Raw genomic sequence first — 20,429 nt, 5'->3', positions numbered from 1 at the left:
CACATTGTTGTACAGCAGAAACTAACACAACATTGTAAAGCAATTATCCTCCAATCAAAAATAAATAGATAGGAATGCCAGATGGCTCCTGGTCCTGAACATTTCCCTCTCTAGCACGTACCGCCTCCATACCTTCCAGCTGATTTTCTATCTCCTCTCTTTCCCCTCCCTAAGCCCCTTCAGAGGAAATGGAAACTTGGATAAATATATGAATGGGATGAAAGCCTTTGCCGATGCCTAAAGCATTTCCAGCATCAGGGCACTGCCGGGTGGTCTAGAAGTACTTCCCCATCCTTCCCTCTATGCCTGGGTGGTCATTTCCCTTATGAACTGTGAAAACAGCATGACCGTCTTGCTTGTATTGGGCAAGACTTGTCTCAGGCCAAATATGAACCCTTGGCTGAGTGACTTTTTTCTTGATCAGTGGATCTCTGGCAGTGTCCTGAATGATTTTCAGAAAAATGTCTGCCAGAGACGCCCCATTGGGTAGTTCTGGAAGATGGGAGTTTTTGTTGTGGGATAGTCTCTCGTGTCCCCAGTCCCTGTGCAGTCAAGGGAATCAGTAGAGCCCTCTGGAGAGCCAAGCACAGTCTTAGCCTCCAGCCCCTCACTCTAGAGGGATGTGCACCCACACCATCCTCAGAAACTGGTTCTGCCCCTTCTCAGATGATGTGTGCATACATGCGTATGAAGTCGAGTCTGACTCTTTTGCAACCCCATGGACTGTAGCCCACCAGGCTTCACTGTCCATGGGATCCTCCAGGCAAGAATGCTGGAGCAGGTTGTCATTTCCTTCTCCAGGGAATCTTTCTGACCCAGGGATCAAACCCAGCTCTCCTGCATCTGCTGCATTGGCTGGTGGATTCTTTACCATTGCATCCCCCATTGGATACCATCATTCTGATGCACCATCTACAATGGCCTGCCCAGTTTTATGGGGAAGGGGGTGCTGAGAGCTGGGAGTGGGAGAGAGTCAGTCTCAAATTGCTTCTGGCAGCTGGAGTGCTGTGAGAAGGTCACAGCCTCCTTCCCTAGACAAACAGCCCCCAGAGCATGTCCCTGTGGGGGCCTTTGTTAAGCTGTCCAGCAGACCAAGTGCAGAGGGATGACGGCCACCCAGTTAGAGCCCATGGAAACTTCTGCAGACCCCCCTCCTCAGCCTTAGGCTCCCCAGAAGCAAGCAGCCATGGAGGGGGCAGGGAGCAGGTGACCAGGGGCACCGTTAGCAAAATACTCTTGGGTTCCTATTGCCCAATAAATCCTCCGTAATAGCTTTTCTTGGTTGATCAGCACTCACGGGAGCAGAGCAAAGCTGAGTCACTCTCTGTTACTGAACTTTCCCTCAGACCCAAATCCCTTTTGCCATACAGAGAAGTCTGCATAGAAAACTGGCAGAAATAGGTACAGAGTTGGAAGAACAGATCTTTAATTTTTCCCCTAAATTTGGCTGGCTTTGTCAAGTCTTATCTGCCCCATGGCATGCGGGATTTTAGTTCCCTGGCCAGGGATAAAACCCACGTCCCCTGCCTTGGAAGGCAGATTCTTAACCATTGGACCATCAGGAAGTACCAATAGACCTTTTCAAAGGGTCTTGGGATGGAGGGAGAGAGAGGTCTTTTGGCAAGTGTGGCGTCTGAGACATGAATGGGCTTCAAAGCAGAGAGACCGGGCACAGGCACGTGTAAGGTCAGCAGTTCCTGCAAAAGAAGTGGAGTCAATTATGTGGGGCTCCAGCAGCCTCCATGCCCTCTGCACAGTGTCCTCTACTCCCCATACTGCTCCCAGAGCCCTCAGGCCCTCACTACTGGCGGTGGTGGGCAGGAGGCAGGTTCTTGGACCGGAAGCAGGTGCATCACTTGTTAGAGCTGTTAGAAATCAGACTCTCAGGGTCCACCCAGACCTAAAGCAGAGTCTGCCTTTGAACAAGATACCTGTATAATCTCTCTACATCCTCAAAGTCTGAGAAGCACAGGTCCAGCTGCTCGGGGGTACTATCCACACCCCACACCGTCTCCAAGGCTAGTTTTCCTGGGCCCTGGACTGGCCTCCTTGCCCTTTGTTCTCATGCTACCTCCTTCATATCCTGCAGTTATGCACTCTGCCAACCAACAAGTGGAAAAGAAAAGTCTGATTAAATCATGCCTTTGGGTAACTGAGGGTAGCTTAACCTGTCATCGGACTCACAGAGCATCTTCATATTTATACATAAGAATCATCTCTCTCTTTAGTTTGTTTATTTGGCCGTGCTGGGTCTTTGTTGCTGTGCACCAGCCTTCTCTAGTTGCGGTGAGCAGAGGGCTCCTCTTAATTGCGATGCACAGTTTTCTCATTTGGGTGGCATCTCTTGTTGCAGAGCACCAGCTCTAGGCATGCAAGCTCAGTAGTTGTGTCCCACAGGCTTAGTCTCTCTGTGGTATGTGGGATCTTCCCAGACCAGGGATTGAATCAGTGTCTCCTGCATTGGTAGAAGGATGCTTAATCACTGGATCACCAGCAACATCCCCAGGAAAATCATTTTAACCTAAATGCCATAGGGAAAAAATGTACTACTGGAGTGATATCCATGGGGTAGGAAACGCCTTTGAATCGCAGTGGGGCAGTGCCTCTGATCCAAGCTAACTATGTGGAAAGAAAAGAAAGTGAAGTCACTCAGTCGTATCCAACTCTTTGCGACCCCATGGACTGTAGCCTACCAGGCTCCTCTGTCCATGGGATTTTCCAGGCAAGAATACTGAAGTGGGTTGTGATTTCCTTCTCCAGGAGACCTTCCTGATCCGGGGATTGAACCCAGGTCTTCCACATTGTAGGCAGACACTTTACCGTCTGAGCCACCAGGGAAGTCCACTATGTGGCTGCTGCTGCTGCTGCTAAGTCGCTTCAGTCGTGTCCGACCCTGTGCGACTTCATAGACGGCAGCCCACCAGGCTCTCCTGTCCCTGGGATTCTCCAGGCAAGAACACTGGAGTGGGTTGCCATTTCCTTCTCCAAGGCATGAAAGTGAAAAGTGAAAGTGAAGTCGCTCAGTCGTGTCCGACTCTTAGCGGGGTGGTTTAATTCATCCTCTTGTCCATCTTTTTGGTGGCACTATCATGCTCCCCTGGGAGAAGAGAGAGAAAAGCAAGGAAACAGGGCAGACAAAGCCAGAGACTCTGTAAGAAGCCATGGAAGACATCACCGCAACCTGCACATAGATGTCTATGGATTGTGCTATGTGCCTCTTGCTAAGTCACGTCCGACTCTTTGCAACCCCATGGTGTAGCCCTCCAAGCTCCTCTATCCATGGGATTCTCTCAGCAAGAATACTGGAATCGGGTACTGCTTCCTCTTCCAGTGGATCTTGCTGACCCAGGGATCAAACCCACGTTTCTTATGTCTCTTGCAATAGCAGGCAAATTCTTTTCCACTAGCGCCACCTGGGAAGCTCTGCTTTGTGCCCAGTGTATGGCTTATGAGGAAGACACTGGCTTTGGAACCTGAACAACCTGGGTTAGCTGTGAGAACCTGAGTGTGTTATCTTCATTCTCTCAGCTTCTATCTACTTATCGGTCAAAAGTGATCCTCAGTGGGTTGCAGTGGAAATGAAATGTCCATAGTGAGCCAGTTCAGTGTAGGCACTCAAAACGTGTGAATTCTCTCACCTCTCCTTGCACGGAGCAGGACAAGCAGAGCTGACACACAGCCCTGACCTTCAAGAAGGCCAACCACGCAAGGGAGAAGCAGAAAATGTTGAAATCCTCCAAGGCCATAGAGGATCAAATGCTCCAATGAGCAGCAGAGCCAGCGATGGAGTCTGGAGAAGCCTCCAAAGTCTCTGGGTGGAAACAGAACTGGTGAAGATGAACAATGACTGTAAATGCACACACAGCAGGCACAGAGGCCTGGAGATAGGACTGGGCAGTTCACCCATGACAGAAGAGTCAGTCAAGGCAGGGGACCATGCTGGTGAGGAAGGCAAGGGGGAAAGAAGGCATGGAGGCTGAGGCCTGTGCATGGGAGGCCTTGAAAAACCGAGATGAAGAGTTGGGATATTGGGTTTTGTTTTGGTCATTTTTTGTTTTGTTTTTTAATTGATGGATAATTGTTTTACAATATTGTGTTGGTTTCTGCCATACATCAGCATGAATCAGCCATAGTTTTTTTTAACAAAATTTCTGAAGTTTTGCTCCATTTGATTGGATCAGTTTGTTTTAAACAATTTTATTTACCTATTTTTTTTTTAAAAAAGTTTATTTGGCTGCACCTGGACTTAGTTGTGGCATGAGGGATCTTTCACTGTGGCATGTGGGGTCTAATTCCCCAACCAGGGATCGAACCCTGGCCCCCTGCATTGGGAATGTGGAGTCTTATTCCTGGACAAGGGGGGTCCGGGAATACTGGGTTTTTATGATATAGACACCTCAAGAATGTTTGTTTATTCATCATACTCTCCTCCCCAGTTTTACTAGGGGCTTCCCTGGTGGCTCAGACAGTAAACAATCTGCCTGCAATGCAGGAGACCCAGGTTTGATTCCTGGGTTGGAAAGATCCCCTGGAGAAGGAAATGGCCACCCACTCTAGTATACTTGCCTGGAGAATTCCATGGATGGAGGAGCCTGGAGGGCTACAGTCCATGGGGTCACAAAGAGTGACCGACTATCTGATCGAGTGATCCACTAACACAGTCACATCTAGATTCAGAACTCCTATCTGTTAGGGGAGTGTGCAGTGTGCCTAGAAAAAGCAAATTTGATTTACTGTGGGGACTTTCTTGGTGATCCAGTGGTTAAGAATCCACCCTTGAGATGCAGAAGACGCTTTGGTCCCTGGTCAGGGAACTGAGAGCCCATATGCTGCAGAGCAGCTAAGCCTGTGTGCTGTAGCTACTGAGTCCATGCACTCTGGAGCCTACATGGAGCCACAAGGAAAGATCTTACATGACACAAGGAAGAGCCCACATGCTGCAACTAAGACCTGATTGGTATAGCCAAATAAACACATAAGTGAATAAGTAAAATAAAAGCTTGAAAAAATGGTTTACTGTGCAGGTGGGTCTAGAACCTAACCCTACTAATAGAAACGACCCATTTCTGGGCACTCTCTACATGCCAGCTGCTGAGGTTCTTTACTGTGAAAGGCCTCACCTTTCCTTTCAATAATCCTTGGGAAACTGTTTATCTGTCAGTCATGTCCAACTCTTTGTGACCCCATGGACTGTAGCCAGGCTCCTCTGTCCATGGGATTTCCCAGGCAAGAATACTTAAGAGGGCTGTATTTCTTCCTCCAGGGGATCTTTTCAATCCAGTGATCAAACCTGGGTCTCCTGCATTGAAGGCAGCTTCTTTACTGTTTGAGCCACCAGGGAAGACAATTGTTTTTGCACCCATTTTGCATGAGGAAACTGAGGCATGCTCAGAAAGGCCAAGTAACTTGCCCCAGGTCACACCTCCAGAGCTACTTTACTAGCCACTGTCCTCTTTTCAAAAAAAGCAACTCTGCCTCTCACCTCCCAGAGGGCTTAGGGTTCTAAAACACACTGAATTACCTGAAGCTGCTTCCAAATAATGCTTTTCCCACATAGGCTAGCTAGAAAATCTGGTTTTACTGAAGGGAGGACATGAAGGTGGGGAAACAAACTTCTGGCCTTTTTCAGCTCCTAGAGGCTACCCACATTCCTTAGCTCACACCCCTCTCCCCCCACCCCCGCCTTCCGTTTCAAAGCCAAGCAAAGGCCAGTTGGGTTTTTCTCACTTCCCATCACTCTAACCTTACTTCAGTGTCACCTCTCCTCCTTTGATTCTAACTCTCTTGCCTCCTTCATTCACTTATAAAAGCCCTGTGATCACAGGATCACAGATAATCCAGGATAATCTTCCCATCTCAAGGTCAGATGGTTAGCAACCTCAATTCTATCTGCAGCTTAACTTGCCCTTGCCATTGGCAGGTGTTGCAGTCAAGGCGTCTTGGAAGTGGGGTGCTTAGTCTTCTCCAGAACTCTGTTCCATCGAAAGAAGCCTGCGACAGCCCCTGGTGCCTTCCTATGCCAGTCATTTTCACTCAGTTTAAGCTGCACTGACATAGCAAGAAGGGGCTTTCCCAGGCAAGAATACTGGAGTGGGTAGCCATTTCCTTCTCCAGGGGATTTGCCTGACCCAGGGACTGAACCCACGTCTCCTGCATTGGCAGGCAGATTCTTTACCACTGCACCACTAGGGAAGTTCCTGGCTCCTTCTTGGGGAATCGAACCCCAGGCTCCCGCATGACAGGTAGGGATACTCATCACTAAACAAACAAGGAAAACATCTGAAATACTAAACACCAAAGGAACACATGTGAAGTGATGTAAGGGAAAGGGCTGGGGCTGTGTCTGCATCCTGAAGGGACACCTGATATCTGAGGAAGAGGTGATGAAAGAAAGGAGTCCAAGCTCAGTTCTGGCTCTCAGTTTTTAATTTTAAAAATTATAATCAGTAAAGGAAATGCACTCTGTCCTGCTCCTCTTCTCCCAATCTGCTATCTCCATCTCACTGACCAGAGGAAACTGCTCTATTGAGATATTTATATGCTTCCAGAATTTTCTGTATGTTAAAATGCTCAAATGTAAAATATTCTATAGATGATTGGTGACTACTTTCTTTTTTTTTTTTACACAATGAGTTCATTTTATAACATTTTTTCAAGTTGAATCTCACTCCGATCAAATTAAAGACACATTCCCAAGTCGGTATGTTGTGTATTTGTAGATTTTTTTTAGGGTAAATCTTGGGCTTTCCTGGCGGCTCAGATGGTAAAGAATCCGGCTGCAGTGCAGGAGACCTGGGATCCATCCCTGTGTTGGGAAGATCCCCTGGAGAAGAGCATGGCAACCCACTTCAGTGTTCTTGCCTGGAGAATCCTCATGGACAGAGGAGCCTGCTGGGCTACAGTCCATGGGGTCGCAAAGAGCTGGACACGACTGAGTGACTAAGCACAGCACAGCACAGGGTAAATCTCAAAGAATGGACTATCTGTGTCAAGGACACACCCAGTTTTAATTCTGACAGATTTTGCCAAGCTGGCATCCAAATATACAAAACTGACTTACTCCCCAACAGTATGGGAGCAACTCTTCCTCATACACCCACAAACACTAGACATCATCCGTCTTTCTAATCTCTATTGATCTGATAGGTGGAAAGAAGGTATCTAAACGTGGTTTTGATTTGTATTTCCAAAATGATGAGTGTGGTTAAACTATTTTTTTTTTCCTGTGCCTGTTTATGTTTTAAATCTTTGAGCCATCTGGGGTTTATTTTGTTATAAGAATAGAACTTTATTTTTTCCAAGTGGCAGTACTGGTTATTAAGTAATTTACATTTCCCCACACTGATTTGAAATGCCACTTCACTCTAAATTTTAAAAATGAGAAGAGGCCACTCTACCTAAATATCATATCATATGCAAAAAATAAGTCAAATGGATCATGAATTTAAAAGTAAAACCTAAAACTTTTAGACGGTAACGCAGGAGTGCATCTTTAGACTTAGGAATAAGCAAGGAGTTCTTAGGCTTTGTTCTTAGACTTACAATAAAAGTCCTTAGGCTTACAATAACAAAATTTGTAAAATAAAAATTCGCCAAAATAAAGAACTTTTGTTCTGTGAAATATCCTGTTAAAAAGATGGAAAGACAAGCTATAGACTAGGAAAAAATAATTGCAATCACATATTCAACAAAGGCATATATAGAATATGTAGAAAAAAAACTATCAAAACTCAACAACTCCCCCCAAACTTAATTACAACATGTGTAAAAAGTTGAACGGATATCTCACCAAAGAGGAGATATGCAAGGCACAGTACATGAAAAGATTTTCAACATCACTAGCCATTTGGTAAACACAAATTAAAAATTAATTTGTATAATAGCCCAATGGGCTATTCAGTTCAGTTCAGTTCAGTTCATTTGTGTCCACCTCTTTGTGACCCCATGAATCACAGCATGCCAGGCTTCCCTGTCTATCACCAACTCCCAGAGTTCACTCAAACTCATGTCTATCAAGTCAGTGATGCCATCCAGCCAACTCATCCTCTGTCATCAGGAGGAGAAACCTTCTCCTCCTGCCCCCAATCCCTCCCAGTATCAGGGTCTTTTCCAATGAGTCAGGTCTTCCCATCAGGTGGCCAAAGTATTGGAGTTTCAGCTTTACCATCATTCCTTCTAATATATACCCAGGACTGATCTCCTTTAGAATGGACTGGTTGGATCTCCTTGCAGTCCAAAGGACTCTCAAGAGTCTTCTCCAACACCACAGTTCACAAGCATCAATTTTTTGGCTCTCAGCTTTCTTCACAGTCCAACTCTCACATCCACACATGACCACGGGAAAAACCATAGCCTTGACTAGACAGACCTTTGTTGGCAAAGTAATGTCTCTGCTTTTTATTTTATTTTTTTAATTTTTATTTTTACTTTATTTTACTTTACAATACTGTATTGGTTTTGCCATACATTGACATGAATCTACCACGGGTGTACATGCGATCCCAAACACGAACACCCCTCCCACCTCCCTCCCCATGTCTCTGCTTTTTAATATGCTATCTAGGTCGGTCATAACTTTCCTTCCAAGGAGTAAGTGTCTTTTAATTTCATGGCTGCAATCACCATCTGCAGTGATTTTGGAGCCCCCAAAAATAAAGTCTGACACTGTTTCCACTGTTTCCCCATCTATTTCCCATGAAGTGATGGGATCAGATGCCATGATCTTAGTTTTCTGAATGTTGCTATACACTTATTCAGTTCAGTTCAGTCGCTCAGTCATGTCCCACTCTGTGACCCCATGGACTGCAGCACGCCAGGCCTCCCTGTCTATCACCAACCCCAGAGATTATTCACACTCATGTCCATTGAGTCAGTGATGCCATCAAACCACCTCATCCTCTGTCATTCCCTTCTCCTCCTGCCTTCAATATTTCCCAGCATCAGATTCTTTTCTAATGAGTCCGTTCTTAGGATCAAGTGGCTAAAGTATTGGAGTTTCAGCTTCAGCGTCAGTCCTTCCAATGAATAGTCAGTACTGATTTCCTATAGCATTGACTGGTTTGATCTCCTTGCAGTCCAAAGGACTCTCAAAGAGTCTTCTCCAACACCACAGTTCAAAAGCATCAGTTCTTCACTGCTCAGCTTTCTTTTTTATTAGAATGGCTAAAATAAGAAATAACAATAACACCAAATGCTGCTGATGAGGATGTGGAGAAAGTGGAACTCTCATACATTGCCAGTGGAAATCTAAAAATGGTACAACCACTCCAGAAGACAGTTTGGCAGTTTTTATGAAACTAAACATGCAATTACCATATGGCCCAGCAATTGCATCCCTGAACATTTATCTGAGAGAAATGAAAAATCATGTTTATACAAAAATCTGTACAGGAATGTCTACAACACTTTCATTCAAAATAGCAAAATAGAGCAAAACAAAAAATCCCTGGACACAAATCATTTGTCTTTCAGTGAGTGGATGATAAACAAACTGGCAGATCCATACAGTAGAATACTATTCAGCAATTTTAAAAAGCATTCACTATTAATACATGCAACAGTCTGAGTGGCCTAGAGGCATCATCCTCAGCTAAAAACCCCCAATTCCACAAGGTCACATGCTGTATGACGTTTGATTCCACTTATAGAATATTCTCCTGGTAGTAAATTATACAGAATAGATTAGTGTTACCAGAGGTGCCTGATGGAGAGAAAGGATTTGGGTACACAAAAACAAAGAGAGCACAGGGAGTACTTCTGTGGGGATGGAACAATTCCATATCCTTTTTTTTTACTTTTATCATGTAATTAAAGACAAACACCTTTTACAACGTTGAAATGCAGATAATAAAGTCAAAATAGAATTTTGAATATGACAGAAAAAGACAAAGTGAATATTTAATGTAAAAGGGGATGTACAAGTAATAATGTTGGTAAAATTCTAAATCTCAGTGGTTTTCTGTGTGTGTGTGGTGGTGTTTTTTTGGAAAAAGACAATTTGTATCTTAATTGTGGCTTTACAAGATCTATTCATGTGATAAAATTGCATAGAGCTACACACAGACACAGAAACACACACACATGAATGCAGGCTTTTTAAATGGTAAAAATAACATAAGGTCTGTAGTCTAGTTAATGGTGCATATCAATGCCAATTTCCTGGGTTTTAATATTATACTACAGTTATATAATATGTCACCAAGTTAGGAGTGCTGATTTTGAAGCTTCCTGGGAATTTATAACTATTTCAAAAGAAAACATAAAAATTTTTAAATGAAAAAATGAGAGAAGAAAACTATCTTTGCCAAAGACCCTCCCATTGTAGAGTGTGGTTCTCTTTAGCAATTGCTTTATCCATGATAACCTGCTTCCTTTCCCTCCTTCCCAGACACACAAGATGTGATTTTCTTGAAAAGTTCTCAGTTGAATGAAAGGTGTCTTAGACTAGGACCCACAGAAAAGCTGCTTATATAAAAATAATTCAAAAGAACATCGATATAGCCTTCCTCTGGATTCACCAATTAATAGTTTAAACCATTCACTTTATCATATAGAATTTATCTATATCATTGGTTCTGAACCAATTGATGGTAAGGTACATACATTATGGGTCTTTGCCCCTACGTACATTTGTGATTATTTCCCAGGAATATTCTCTTATGCAATCACAGTACTGTTAGTAACTTCAGTAAATGTAACACTGATTCAGCACTTTAATCCATTGGTCTTATTACCACTTTCATCAACTGTCCCAATAAAGTGCAAGAGAGAATCCAGCCAGGGGTCAGGTCCTGCACTTAGCTGTCATGTCTCTTTGACAGCCTTAGATTTAGTAGATGTCTCCTTGTCGACGGGCACCCAGAATTCTCATCTGTAAGGTGGGAAGAAGGAAACTGCCCCCATCTACTTCTTTGTGAGTAAAGAAGTACTTTACTCTTCGGACTTCCCTGGTAGCTCGGTTGAAGAATCCGCCTGCAATGCAAGAGACTCCGGTTTGATTCCTAGGTGGGGAAGATTCCCTGGAAAAGGGATAGGCTACTCACTCCAGTATTCTTGGGCTTCCCTGGTGGCTCAGATGGTAAAGAATCCGCCTGCAATGCGGGAGACCTGGGCTGCATCTCTGGGTTGGGAAGATTCCCTGGAAGAGGGCATGGCAACCCACTCCAGCATTCTTCCCTGGAGAAGCCCCGTGGACAGAGGAGCCTGGCGGGCTGCAGTCCATGGGATCACAAAGAGTCGGACGCGACTGCACGACTATGCACGCACGCAAAGGCACTTTACCAATCTCTAAGAGCTAAACAGAGTATTTCTCTTCTGCATCACGATTCCCCAGAAGCAGCTAAACATATTGTGGGTTGGAGCAAAGGAGATCCGCTTTGCTTTTCTCTCCCAGCCTGATAAAAACGAGCCAGGATCCTGAAGAAGGAACTTGTGAAAGAAATCCTTTTTGGTAAAGACTGGACCGAGACTCTGCGAGGGACTTCCCTTTTCGTTCACCTGGAGCGCCGGGTGGCCAATCAGCTGCGCGGTTCGGGCGCGCGGCCAATGGGAAGGCGGCGCGGCGCGCCCCAAGGGCTATAAGTGCGCCGGGCCGCGGAAAGTGAAAGTGGTGCGGGAGCAGCGGGCGCAGCTTGGACGCTGCGTCTGGGGCCTGAGGGCGGGCGCCGGGGCCAAGACGCTGGGATGCTCCGGACTCCGGAGCCACGGCCCGGGAACGCGGGGGCCGTAGGCTGCAGTCCGCATGCTGTGCCGCCCACCCAGACCAAGCCGCTCACCTCCTTCTTCATCCAGGACATCCTTTGGGACGGCGCTGACCGGCGCGGAGGTCACGCGGGCAGTCCACAGCCGCAGCCTTCGCGTCAGCCTTCTCGCCTCTACCCGAGGCGAGACCCGAAGCCGGAGCCCGAGGGAGGAAGAGGCGGCGCCCGGGCGCCGGAGGACCAGCAGAGCGACCAGACCCGCGCCGGGAGCGAGGAGGCCGAGAAACCGGTGGAGACCGAGCCAGGTAAGCCGGCGAGGGAGGAGAGGCCGGGCTGGGCCGGGTTGGATCCCCCAGGAAGAATGGGCAGGCCCACCGGCTGCAACCGCGTGAGGGCGGGTGCTAGGTGGACCTCCCGGAGCTCCGGCGGCAGGGTTGCGGGGCCCCGCGGCGACAGACGAAGGGGACTTCACGGCCTCCGCCACGGGCGAGCCTCGGAGCTTAACCCTGAGCCCCGGCATCAGGGCTGCGCAGGATTTAGACATGGACTTGATTTGCCCCGCAAGGCGCCCTGCGCAGCGGGTTCTTGGTGCCCAGAGCTAAAGGGCGAGCAGGCACACAGCGCCCACCACGCTCCAGTCCCAGATGGAAACCCCGACACCTCGAAACCACCTCTCGACCCTTGATCCTCTCCACCCCCAGTTACCTCTCGGCAATCACAATAACTAACATATAACGAGTTATTGATAAATAATATATTAATATTACTAAGTCAGGGTTTGATCAGCAAAGATGCCCTTTGCTTCCCAGTCCCGTGGGCAATAAAACACGGTAAGTCTTGGGGACTTCCCTGGGGGTCCAGTTAAGACTTCACCTTCCAACGCAGGGGGTACAGGTTCCATCCCTGGTAGAGGGGCTAAGATCACAGTCAAAAAACCAAAACATAAAACAGAAACACTATTGTAACAATTCCAATGAAGACTTCAAAAATGGTCCAAATAAGCCCCCTCCCTCCGCCAAAAAAAAACAGACTAGTAAGTCAAGGAGCCCCTCTGGTCTCCAGGAGCTATATATATAATCTCATGGGAACATTTAGAGTAGACCTATTTTTTTTCCTATCAGTTTTTTAAATTGAGGTAAAATTGGTACATAATATATTATTAGTTTCAGATGTACACATAATAATTTGATCTTTGTATACACTACAAGGTAATCACCACAATAAGTCTAGGTATCCATCCTCACCATACAATAGGCACCCTTCCTATGAGGTATGGCAGTGGCTCACTGAAAATCCCATTGGACAGAGGAGCCTGACTACAGTCTGTGGGGTTGCAAAGAGTTCAGACATGACTGTGCAGAGCAAGAGAGAAATGGTTTATTGAGGGAAAGTGAAGTGAAAGTCAATCAGTCGTGTCCGACTCTTTGTGACCCCATGGACTGTACAGTCCATGGAATTCTCCAGGCCAGAATACTGGAGTGGATAGCCTTTCCCTTCTCCAGGGGATCTTCCCAACCCAGGGACTGAACCCAGGTCTCCCACATTGCAGGCGGATTCTTTACTAGCTGAACCACAAGGGAAGCAACCGCTACTGCTACTGCTAAGTCACTTCAGTTGTGTCCGACTCTGTTGCAACCCCATAGACGGCAGCCCACCAGGCTCCCCTGACCCTGGGATTCTCCAGGCAAGAAGACTGGAGTGGGTTGCCATTTCCTTCTCCAATGCATGAAAGTGAAAAGTGAAAGTGAAGTCGCTCAGTCGTGTCCGACCCTCAGCGACCCCATGGACTGCAGCCTTCCAGGCTCCTCTGTCCATGGGATTTTCCAGGCAAGAGTACTGGAGTGGGATGCCATTGCCTTCAAATGGCAAGGGAAGCAAAAGGGGATTAAAGCCAGAGAATGAACTCTCCTACCACACTAGCCCTCTCATGTCACCCAAATGTTAACTCTGGACGCCCCTCTGGATGCCTTGGGGCCCCCACTTTACTGGATTCTTATTTCTCAGTCTTTCTTGCCTCCCATTTCCCATTCCTCCAGACAGATACAGAATCCCTATTTAATTCTACAGGGCAATAAGGCAGGAAGTTCTAGCATTAGCCTCTCCTACTTTGGAGACTTGGTGACTATTAAGAAACTAACACATAATCTACATGACTGGCCAGTAGCCCCACTCAGGGAGTTCCTTACTCCTAAGCAGTTCTTAGGAGTTAGAACTCTTCAGTTCACTTCAGTTGCTCAAGTCGTGTCCGACTCTTTGTGACACCATGAACCGCAGCACACCAGGCCTCCCTGACCATCACCAACTCCTGGAGTTTACCCAAACTCATGTCCATTGAGTCGGTGATGCCATCCAACCATCTCATCCTCTGTCGTCCCCTTCTCCTGCCTTCAATCTTTCCCAACATCAAGGTCTTTTCCAATGAGTCAGCTCTTTGCATCAGGTGGCCAAATATTGGAGTTTCAGCTTCAACAGCAGTCCTTCCAATGAACACCCAGGACTGATCTCCTTTAGGAGGGACTGGTTGGATCTCCTTGCAGTCCAAGGGACTCTCAAGAGTCTTCTCCTACACCACAGTTCAAAAGCATCAATTCTTCGGTGCTCAGTTTTCTTTGTAGTCCCACTCTCATATTCATACGTGATTACTGGAAAAACCATAGCCTTGACTAGACGGATCTTTGTTGACAAAGTAATGTCCCTGCTTTTTAATATGCTGTCTAGGTTGGTCATAAGAACTAAGGAGTTCCTTAGTGCGATGTATCCAAACTGACAGTGGGCTGTTTGTTCACTCAGAAGAGATGAGGGTAGATAGAATTCTGTTCTCTTTGCTGCTACCATGTAACATTTTCCTTCCCCTCCCTGTCTCCCCTCTCCTTTCCAGATGGGCACTTAGAGACTTATCTGCTGGACTGTGAAAACCCTCCCAGCGCCTTACAGAGCCTACCCCCAGCCACCAAACAGCCTCAGAAGCGCTCCCGGGCTGCCTTCTCTCACACTCAGGTCATTGAGTTGGAGAGGAAATTCAGCCATCAGAAGTATCTGTCGGCCCCCGAAAGGGCTCACCTGGCCAAGAACCTCAAGCTCACGGAGACCCAAGTGAAAATATGGTTCCAGAACAGACGCTATAAAACCAAGCGGAAGCAGCTCACCTCGGACCTGGGCAACCTGGAGAAGCACTCTTCCTTGCCAGCTCTCAAAGAGGAGGGCTTCTCACAGGGCTCCCTCATCTCCGTGCACAATACCTACCCTTACTACCCCTACGTTTACTGCCTGGGTGGCTGGAGCCCAACTTTCTGGTAATACCAGCTCTGACATCCATGCTAGATTAAGAACTGTCTTTTCTAGGTGGCCCCTCTGGAAGGCGGAAGGGCCCCGGGGTCAGGAAGGACTGGGCAGTGAGAGACAGACAGACCAGAACACATGGAGGTTTGTGTGGAAATCCCAGACTCTTCACTGGTGGGCCAATGAAAGATCTGGGACAGGGAATGATTTCATATCCAAACTGTTCCCCCAACACAGAAGAGGGGATCATTTTTGCTTTTAGACCCCTGCTTGAAGTGGGGAGGGCTAGAGCCAAGTGTTCTTTCTAGCACTTGGGGTGACTTTTCAGGGTCTGTCCACATCACTTCTGAGGATTCTGTTCCTCCAACTCCATCCTCTTGGGTAACTGAGCATCCACTCGGAAAGAGCCCACCTGAAGGGGGAGGGGGAGGACAGCTCAGGAGGTCACCTACTGAAATAAACTGAAGGTCAAAAGCCTCTCACTGGCCTTGGACTACAGCCAAGGTTTCTCTTTGTCTCTGGGACAGATGGAAACAGAGGACCTCACAGAGAAACCTTTCGTGCCCAGCACAAGTTGGCACAGGATATGGAGATGGGGAGGAGGAGATGAAAATAGAAGCTTCTGATAATTCCTTTTAAAATAATATGCCAGCTTAAGTATTTACAGAGTGTCCCGTGCAGAACAAGAAGCACTCACTGTGGCCTTAAGACAAGCTGTATAAACCAACCTCTATTGCGGGAGGTGAGCCCAGGCCAGGAGAATCTCTGCATATCCAAGACAGTGGTCTAAGGAAGAGTCCTTAGCAAAAGGTAAAAAAAAAAAAATTCCTCTTCTGGACCTTTTGCTCTGGGCCTGAGAATTTAGAATAAGAAGGTTCCTGGAGTTTTCGGGCTGTAATTCATACTACAGTGTGACAGATCACATAATTCTTTAAGTTCCTTCCTTCCCTGCTGCTTTTATTTTTTGTTCCTTTTCCATGGCAGTCACCCACTGAAGCACTTCTTTTCAGTCCCAACTTTTATGACTGCACCTAACATACACCTTTCTTATTTAGCCTTGAGATCTGGTCTCCCCCCCAACCCCAACCAAATCTTTATCTCTTCCTGGGTTTAAAAAAGAAAAGTAGTGGGGGAGCAGATTCTGAATTGGCTCAAAGACACGCATTAAAAAAAAAAAACCCTAACAATTCTTATGTCTTTTCTTTAAAAATATACAGCATTAAATCTCAAATCTATTTAAAGACGTGACAGCTCCAGAAGGTCACTGCTGCTTTTATAGGACTTTCTGGTGGCTCTGTTGTTACAGTTCAAAGTCAAAACCCTCGGATCCGTGCAGGCAAAGGAAGTAAAAGGTATTGAGCTTTCACACGCAAGGAGGAACACAGCAGAGTGAAGGGTCAGGTGCCATGGAGCTGTCTGGTGGGAATCCAGGGCTGAGGGGAGGGGTGTGCAGGTAGGGGGCGTGGGCCTTAGGAAGCCCCGCCCTTGAGCAAGCTGATGGGGCTGATGGCACTTTGCTGGAAGAGGCTAAGAGAAAAAGAAACCATTTTCAGAACACATTATAGTGGCTTCCATCACCAAGCCAATGAAACTGTCCAGATGTTTCAGGAACTGTGTTTAATGCTTATCAAAAAAGTGGAGGTTCCCCCCAAGTGAGTTACCTGGTGACCTCAGAGAGAATGAGAAGAGGGCACAGGAAAATTCTGGCCATGCTTCTGTTTTTATTCTGTTATTTCAGGTTACCTGGGAGAGGGGAGACATCAGCATGAAAAAAAAAAAGCCAGTTACTAATGAGGTACCCCAAGCCCTGGAAATCTCTTGATCCCGCTACTTAATTCTGTTCAGGGAGAAACCTTTCAGTTTCCTCCTATTAAAAAGTCCAATTTACTGTTTGTGGCAAAACTACCAAAGTTGATGGAAGGTTGGCTCATTTCACCCCATTTTCTGTCGTTTGAGCTCCACATTGAAGTACTGTCCAATGCCACGTGTTGCCTGCACAGAAATGGAGGCACAGAGGCAGGGCTTTCTCCTACTTACATGTCTTAAGCGTTCAGTGCTCACTGTCTGGTCAGGACCCTTTCTCTGCCTCCCTCTGCATTGAATTATTTCAGCCCCCAAACCTGCAAGTGTTAAACATTTTACTGTGATGTACATTGTGTTGCAAAAAGAAAAAAAAAAGTCTTTGTTTAAAATGGTTTGGTTTGGTGAATCCATCTTGTTCCCCCCCACCCCGCCGTAGTCACTCAGCCATAGCCAAACTGGTAGAACAACATTTGAAGAGCTAATATATCCATTCCTGATGAGTACACTGGAGGGTGCACCCCGGACCCAGACCTGTGTCTATCCTATTTAATAAATCGGTTTAGGTTTTCCATGTGTATAACGAGCTCTGCTCCAATCTTAATACACAAATCTGTGAGTCGAACTTTAGCCAAATACCCCAATCAAACTTTATTTTTCTATGTATTTTTTGTAACACCTGAGTGTTTTTAAAATAAAGTACTGTGTCATTTTTAGACACATCTCTGTGTGATTTTCTGCTTCCTAAAGACTGCATGCTACTGAGTTCTGGTTACCAAGTTCTCCCACCCTCTGCCTGCCTGACTAATCTATGGAGAGAAACTAATGGAAATTAGTAGCTTAGTGAATAGCAGAGGATGATCGTTCTTTTATAAATGTTCTGCCCTCCGTAACGGGCTTTCCTGATGGCTCACTGGCAAAGAATCCACCTGCCAATGCAGGAGATGCAGGTTTGATCCCTGGGTTGGGAGGATCCTCTGGAGGAGGAAATGGCAACCCACTCCAGTATTCTTGCCTGGGAAATCCCATGGACAGAGGAGCCTGGGGGGCTACAGTTCATGGGGTCGCAAAAGAGTTGGACACAGTTAAGCAACTAAACAGCAACAACAACAACACTCTGTTATTGGTTAATCACCTGGAGGGGAAAGAAATGTCTGTGTCATTTTAATAATCACCTCCTTTAGCCCAGGGATACATTTGGAAACATTGAGAATGTTGAGTATTTACTTTTATTTCTTGAAGACCCTGAAGGGAACATGGGAACCACTTCCAAAGAAGCAACACTTCTTTTGAAACTCATTGGCGTATATATGCTCCGTATGTATCCGATCGGCCTCACCGATTCAATGGACATGAGTTCAGCACACTTGGGGAAACAGTAAAGGACAGGGAAGCCTGGCATGCTGCTGTCCATGGGGTCGCAAAGAGCTGGACAAGACTAAGTGACTGAACAAACAGCAGCAAATGTATAAAGTAGTTAACTAGTGAGAACCTACTATATAGCACAGGGCACTCTACTCAGTGCTCTGGTGACCTAAATGGAAATACAGAAAGGAGGGGATGTGTGTATACATATATCTGGGTCATTTTGCTGTACACCTGAAACTAACACAACATTTTTTGGGGGTGGGGGCTGTGCTGGGTCTTTGTTGGTCCTCAGGCTTTTCTCTAGTTGCAGCAAGTAAGGGCTGCTCTCTATAGTTACGGTGCTTGAGGCTCTCAGTGTGCTGGTTTCTCTTGTTGCAGAGCACGGGCTCTCAGGCAAGCAGGCTTCAGCAGTTGCAGCACATGGGCTCAGCAGTTGTGGCTCCCGGGTTGTAGAGTACACGGGTTCACTAGGTGCGGTGCACGGGCTTAGCTGCTCCGCAGCCTGTGGGATCTTCCCACATCAGGGATCGAACCAGTGTCTCCTAAAGGGGATTTTTTATCACCAAGCCATCAGGGAAGTCCCTAACACAACATTTTAAAGCAACTATATTCCAGTTTAAAGAAAAGGTTTTAAATTTCACATAAAAAAGAACACATGGAGTTTTAACCCAAGACAGAAAAAATTAAAACTTCCCCGTTCTACACTCACTAGCCCCTTAGACTATGCTTCCCTGGCCCCTTGGCCTCTGTATCTCCCTGAAAATGTCATTTTCATTTAGGGCACAGGCAAGCAACATCTTGGAACTGGAATCACAAGTATTGAAAATATGTTTAAAATAAAATATATCAATAATGCATCTTTTATCCACCTGCACTTAAATCTTCATTAAGTCCCACAAGCAGAGAGTCTTATGCACCTGAGTACCTGAGAGAATTGATGGTTTTCTTTCCTCCCACCTCCTTCAAGGAAATAACAGCTTAAAGAGTAAGGTGCCTGCTCCAGGTAAAACATATTATAATTCCAAAGTTTGCTCTAATCCTTTAAGTACATTGTACACACAGGTGGGGCCTCCCATTGCGTGTTCATGTCATGAGATTTAACTCTGTATAAATCCACAGCCATCCTCCCCTCTCCTGAAAGGCTCTCAAATTACAAGAACTCTTGCAGTAAATGAACAGATGTGGATTATTTTTTAACCATTAAAAGTAATCCAGGAAATTAGAGAAAAATCTCTCCCCTCTAAAGTTCCCCACCTCCCCTTGCTTGTCACTTTCCTAACTTTCCTTCAAAACTCTGCTAACCTCGCACCCCTCTTCCAGCATCTCACCTTAGCGAGTCTGTGGAATTTGGAGTTCCTTTTCAATCTGTCTCTCAAGCATTTTATGTACCGATTTTTAGAGTCACTGGAACTTTGTCACTGGAGGTCCCACTGGTCCTCCCCAGGCCTCCGTAGGAAAGCTGTTGCCTCCAGTGCGTGCGTGCTCAGTCCTCCAGTTGTGTCCGAGTCTTTTCGATTCCACGGACTATAGCCCACCAGGCTTCCCTGTCCATGGGATTCTCCGGGCAAGAATACTGGAGAGGGTTGCCATGTCCTCCTCCAGGGGATCTTCCCAACACAGGAGTCGAACCCACATCTCTTGCATCTCCTGCATTGGAAGGCAGATTACCACTCAGCCACCTGGGAAGCCCTATAGCTTCCAGAAAGGGAATAGATATCAAAGATATACATCTAAAAATTTTTTTCCTTCTAACTACAAAACAAGTCATTTTTCTGGGGTGATGTTAATACCATGTGTCTTTTTTTAGCACCTTTTAAAATTTCTTAATTGGAGAATAATTGCTTTACGATGTTGTGTTGGTTTCTTCTGTACAACAGGAATCAGCTACATATATACGTATAAGCCCTCCCTCTGCAGCCTCCTTCCCAGCCCTCTAGGTCGTCACAGAGCACCAAGCTGAGCTCCATGTGCTATACAGCAGCTTCCACTAGCGATCGACTTTACACATGTAAGCAATGCCACACCTCCTAAAGCTGACCTCTGAGGGAACGCTGGCCATGGAGAGAAAGTCACTTAGTTTGAGTGCCCTGGGTGGGAGAGCTGCAGGCCGTAGTTTTATTGAGGCAAGCGCAGGAAATTCTCCTGCCTGTGAGTAAGTGAGTATGACATGGTTGAGGAGTCAGAGAAGCTGACCCCTAAGGCAGGTTATGACTGAGTCCTCACCTGATACTTTAAGAAGCCCCAATTCCTGCGTGTCCCAGGTGAAGAAAAGGATGGGCTCTC

The 20,429-nt window shown here is 46.3% G+C and overlaps 1 protein-coding gene across 1 annotated transcript; it reads left to right on the top strand.

Annotated features, from left to right (window-relative positions):
- Nucleotides 1–11,682: 11,682 nt before the first annotated feature.
- Nucleotides 11,683–14,996, top strand: NKX3-1 (NK3 homeobox 1). The gene is made up of 2 exons (XM_052645355.1): nt 11,683–12,004; nt 14,578–14,996. The coding sequence occupies exons 1-2, from the start codon at nt 11,683–11,685 to the stop codon at nt 14,994–14,996; spliced, it is 741 nt and encodes a 246-aa protein (XP_052501315.1).
- Nucleotides 14,997–20,429: the final 5,433 nt, after the last annotated feature.

The sequence above is a fragment of the Budorcas taxicolor genome, chromosome 8, assembly GCF_023091745.1.
Source record: "Budorcas taxicolor isolate Tak-1 chromosome 8, Takin1.1, whole genome shotgun sequence".
Classification (NCBI taxonomy): Eukaryota; Metazoa; Chordata; class Mammalia; order Artiodactyla; family Bovidae; genus Budorcas; species Budorcas taxicolor.
This window is presented reverse-complemented; position numbering and strand designations above follow the sequence as displayed.

What these genes read in the sequence shown, in the direction of transcription:
- NKX3-1 (XM_052645355.1), top strand. Translation starts at nt 11,683, where the DNA reads ATGCTCCGGACTCCGGAGCCACGGCCCGGGAACGCGGGGGCCGTAGGC. An exon ending in ACCGGTGGAGACCGAGCCAG is followed by an intron (nt 12,005 to 14,577) that starts GTAAGCCGGCGA and finishes TCTCCTTTCCAG; the next exon opens with ATGGGCACTTAGAGACTTAT.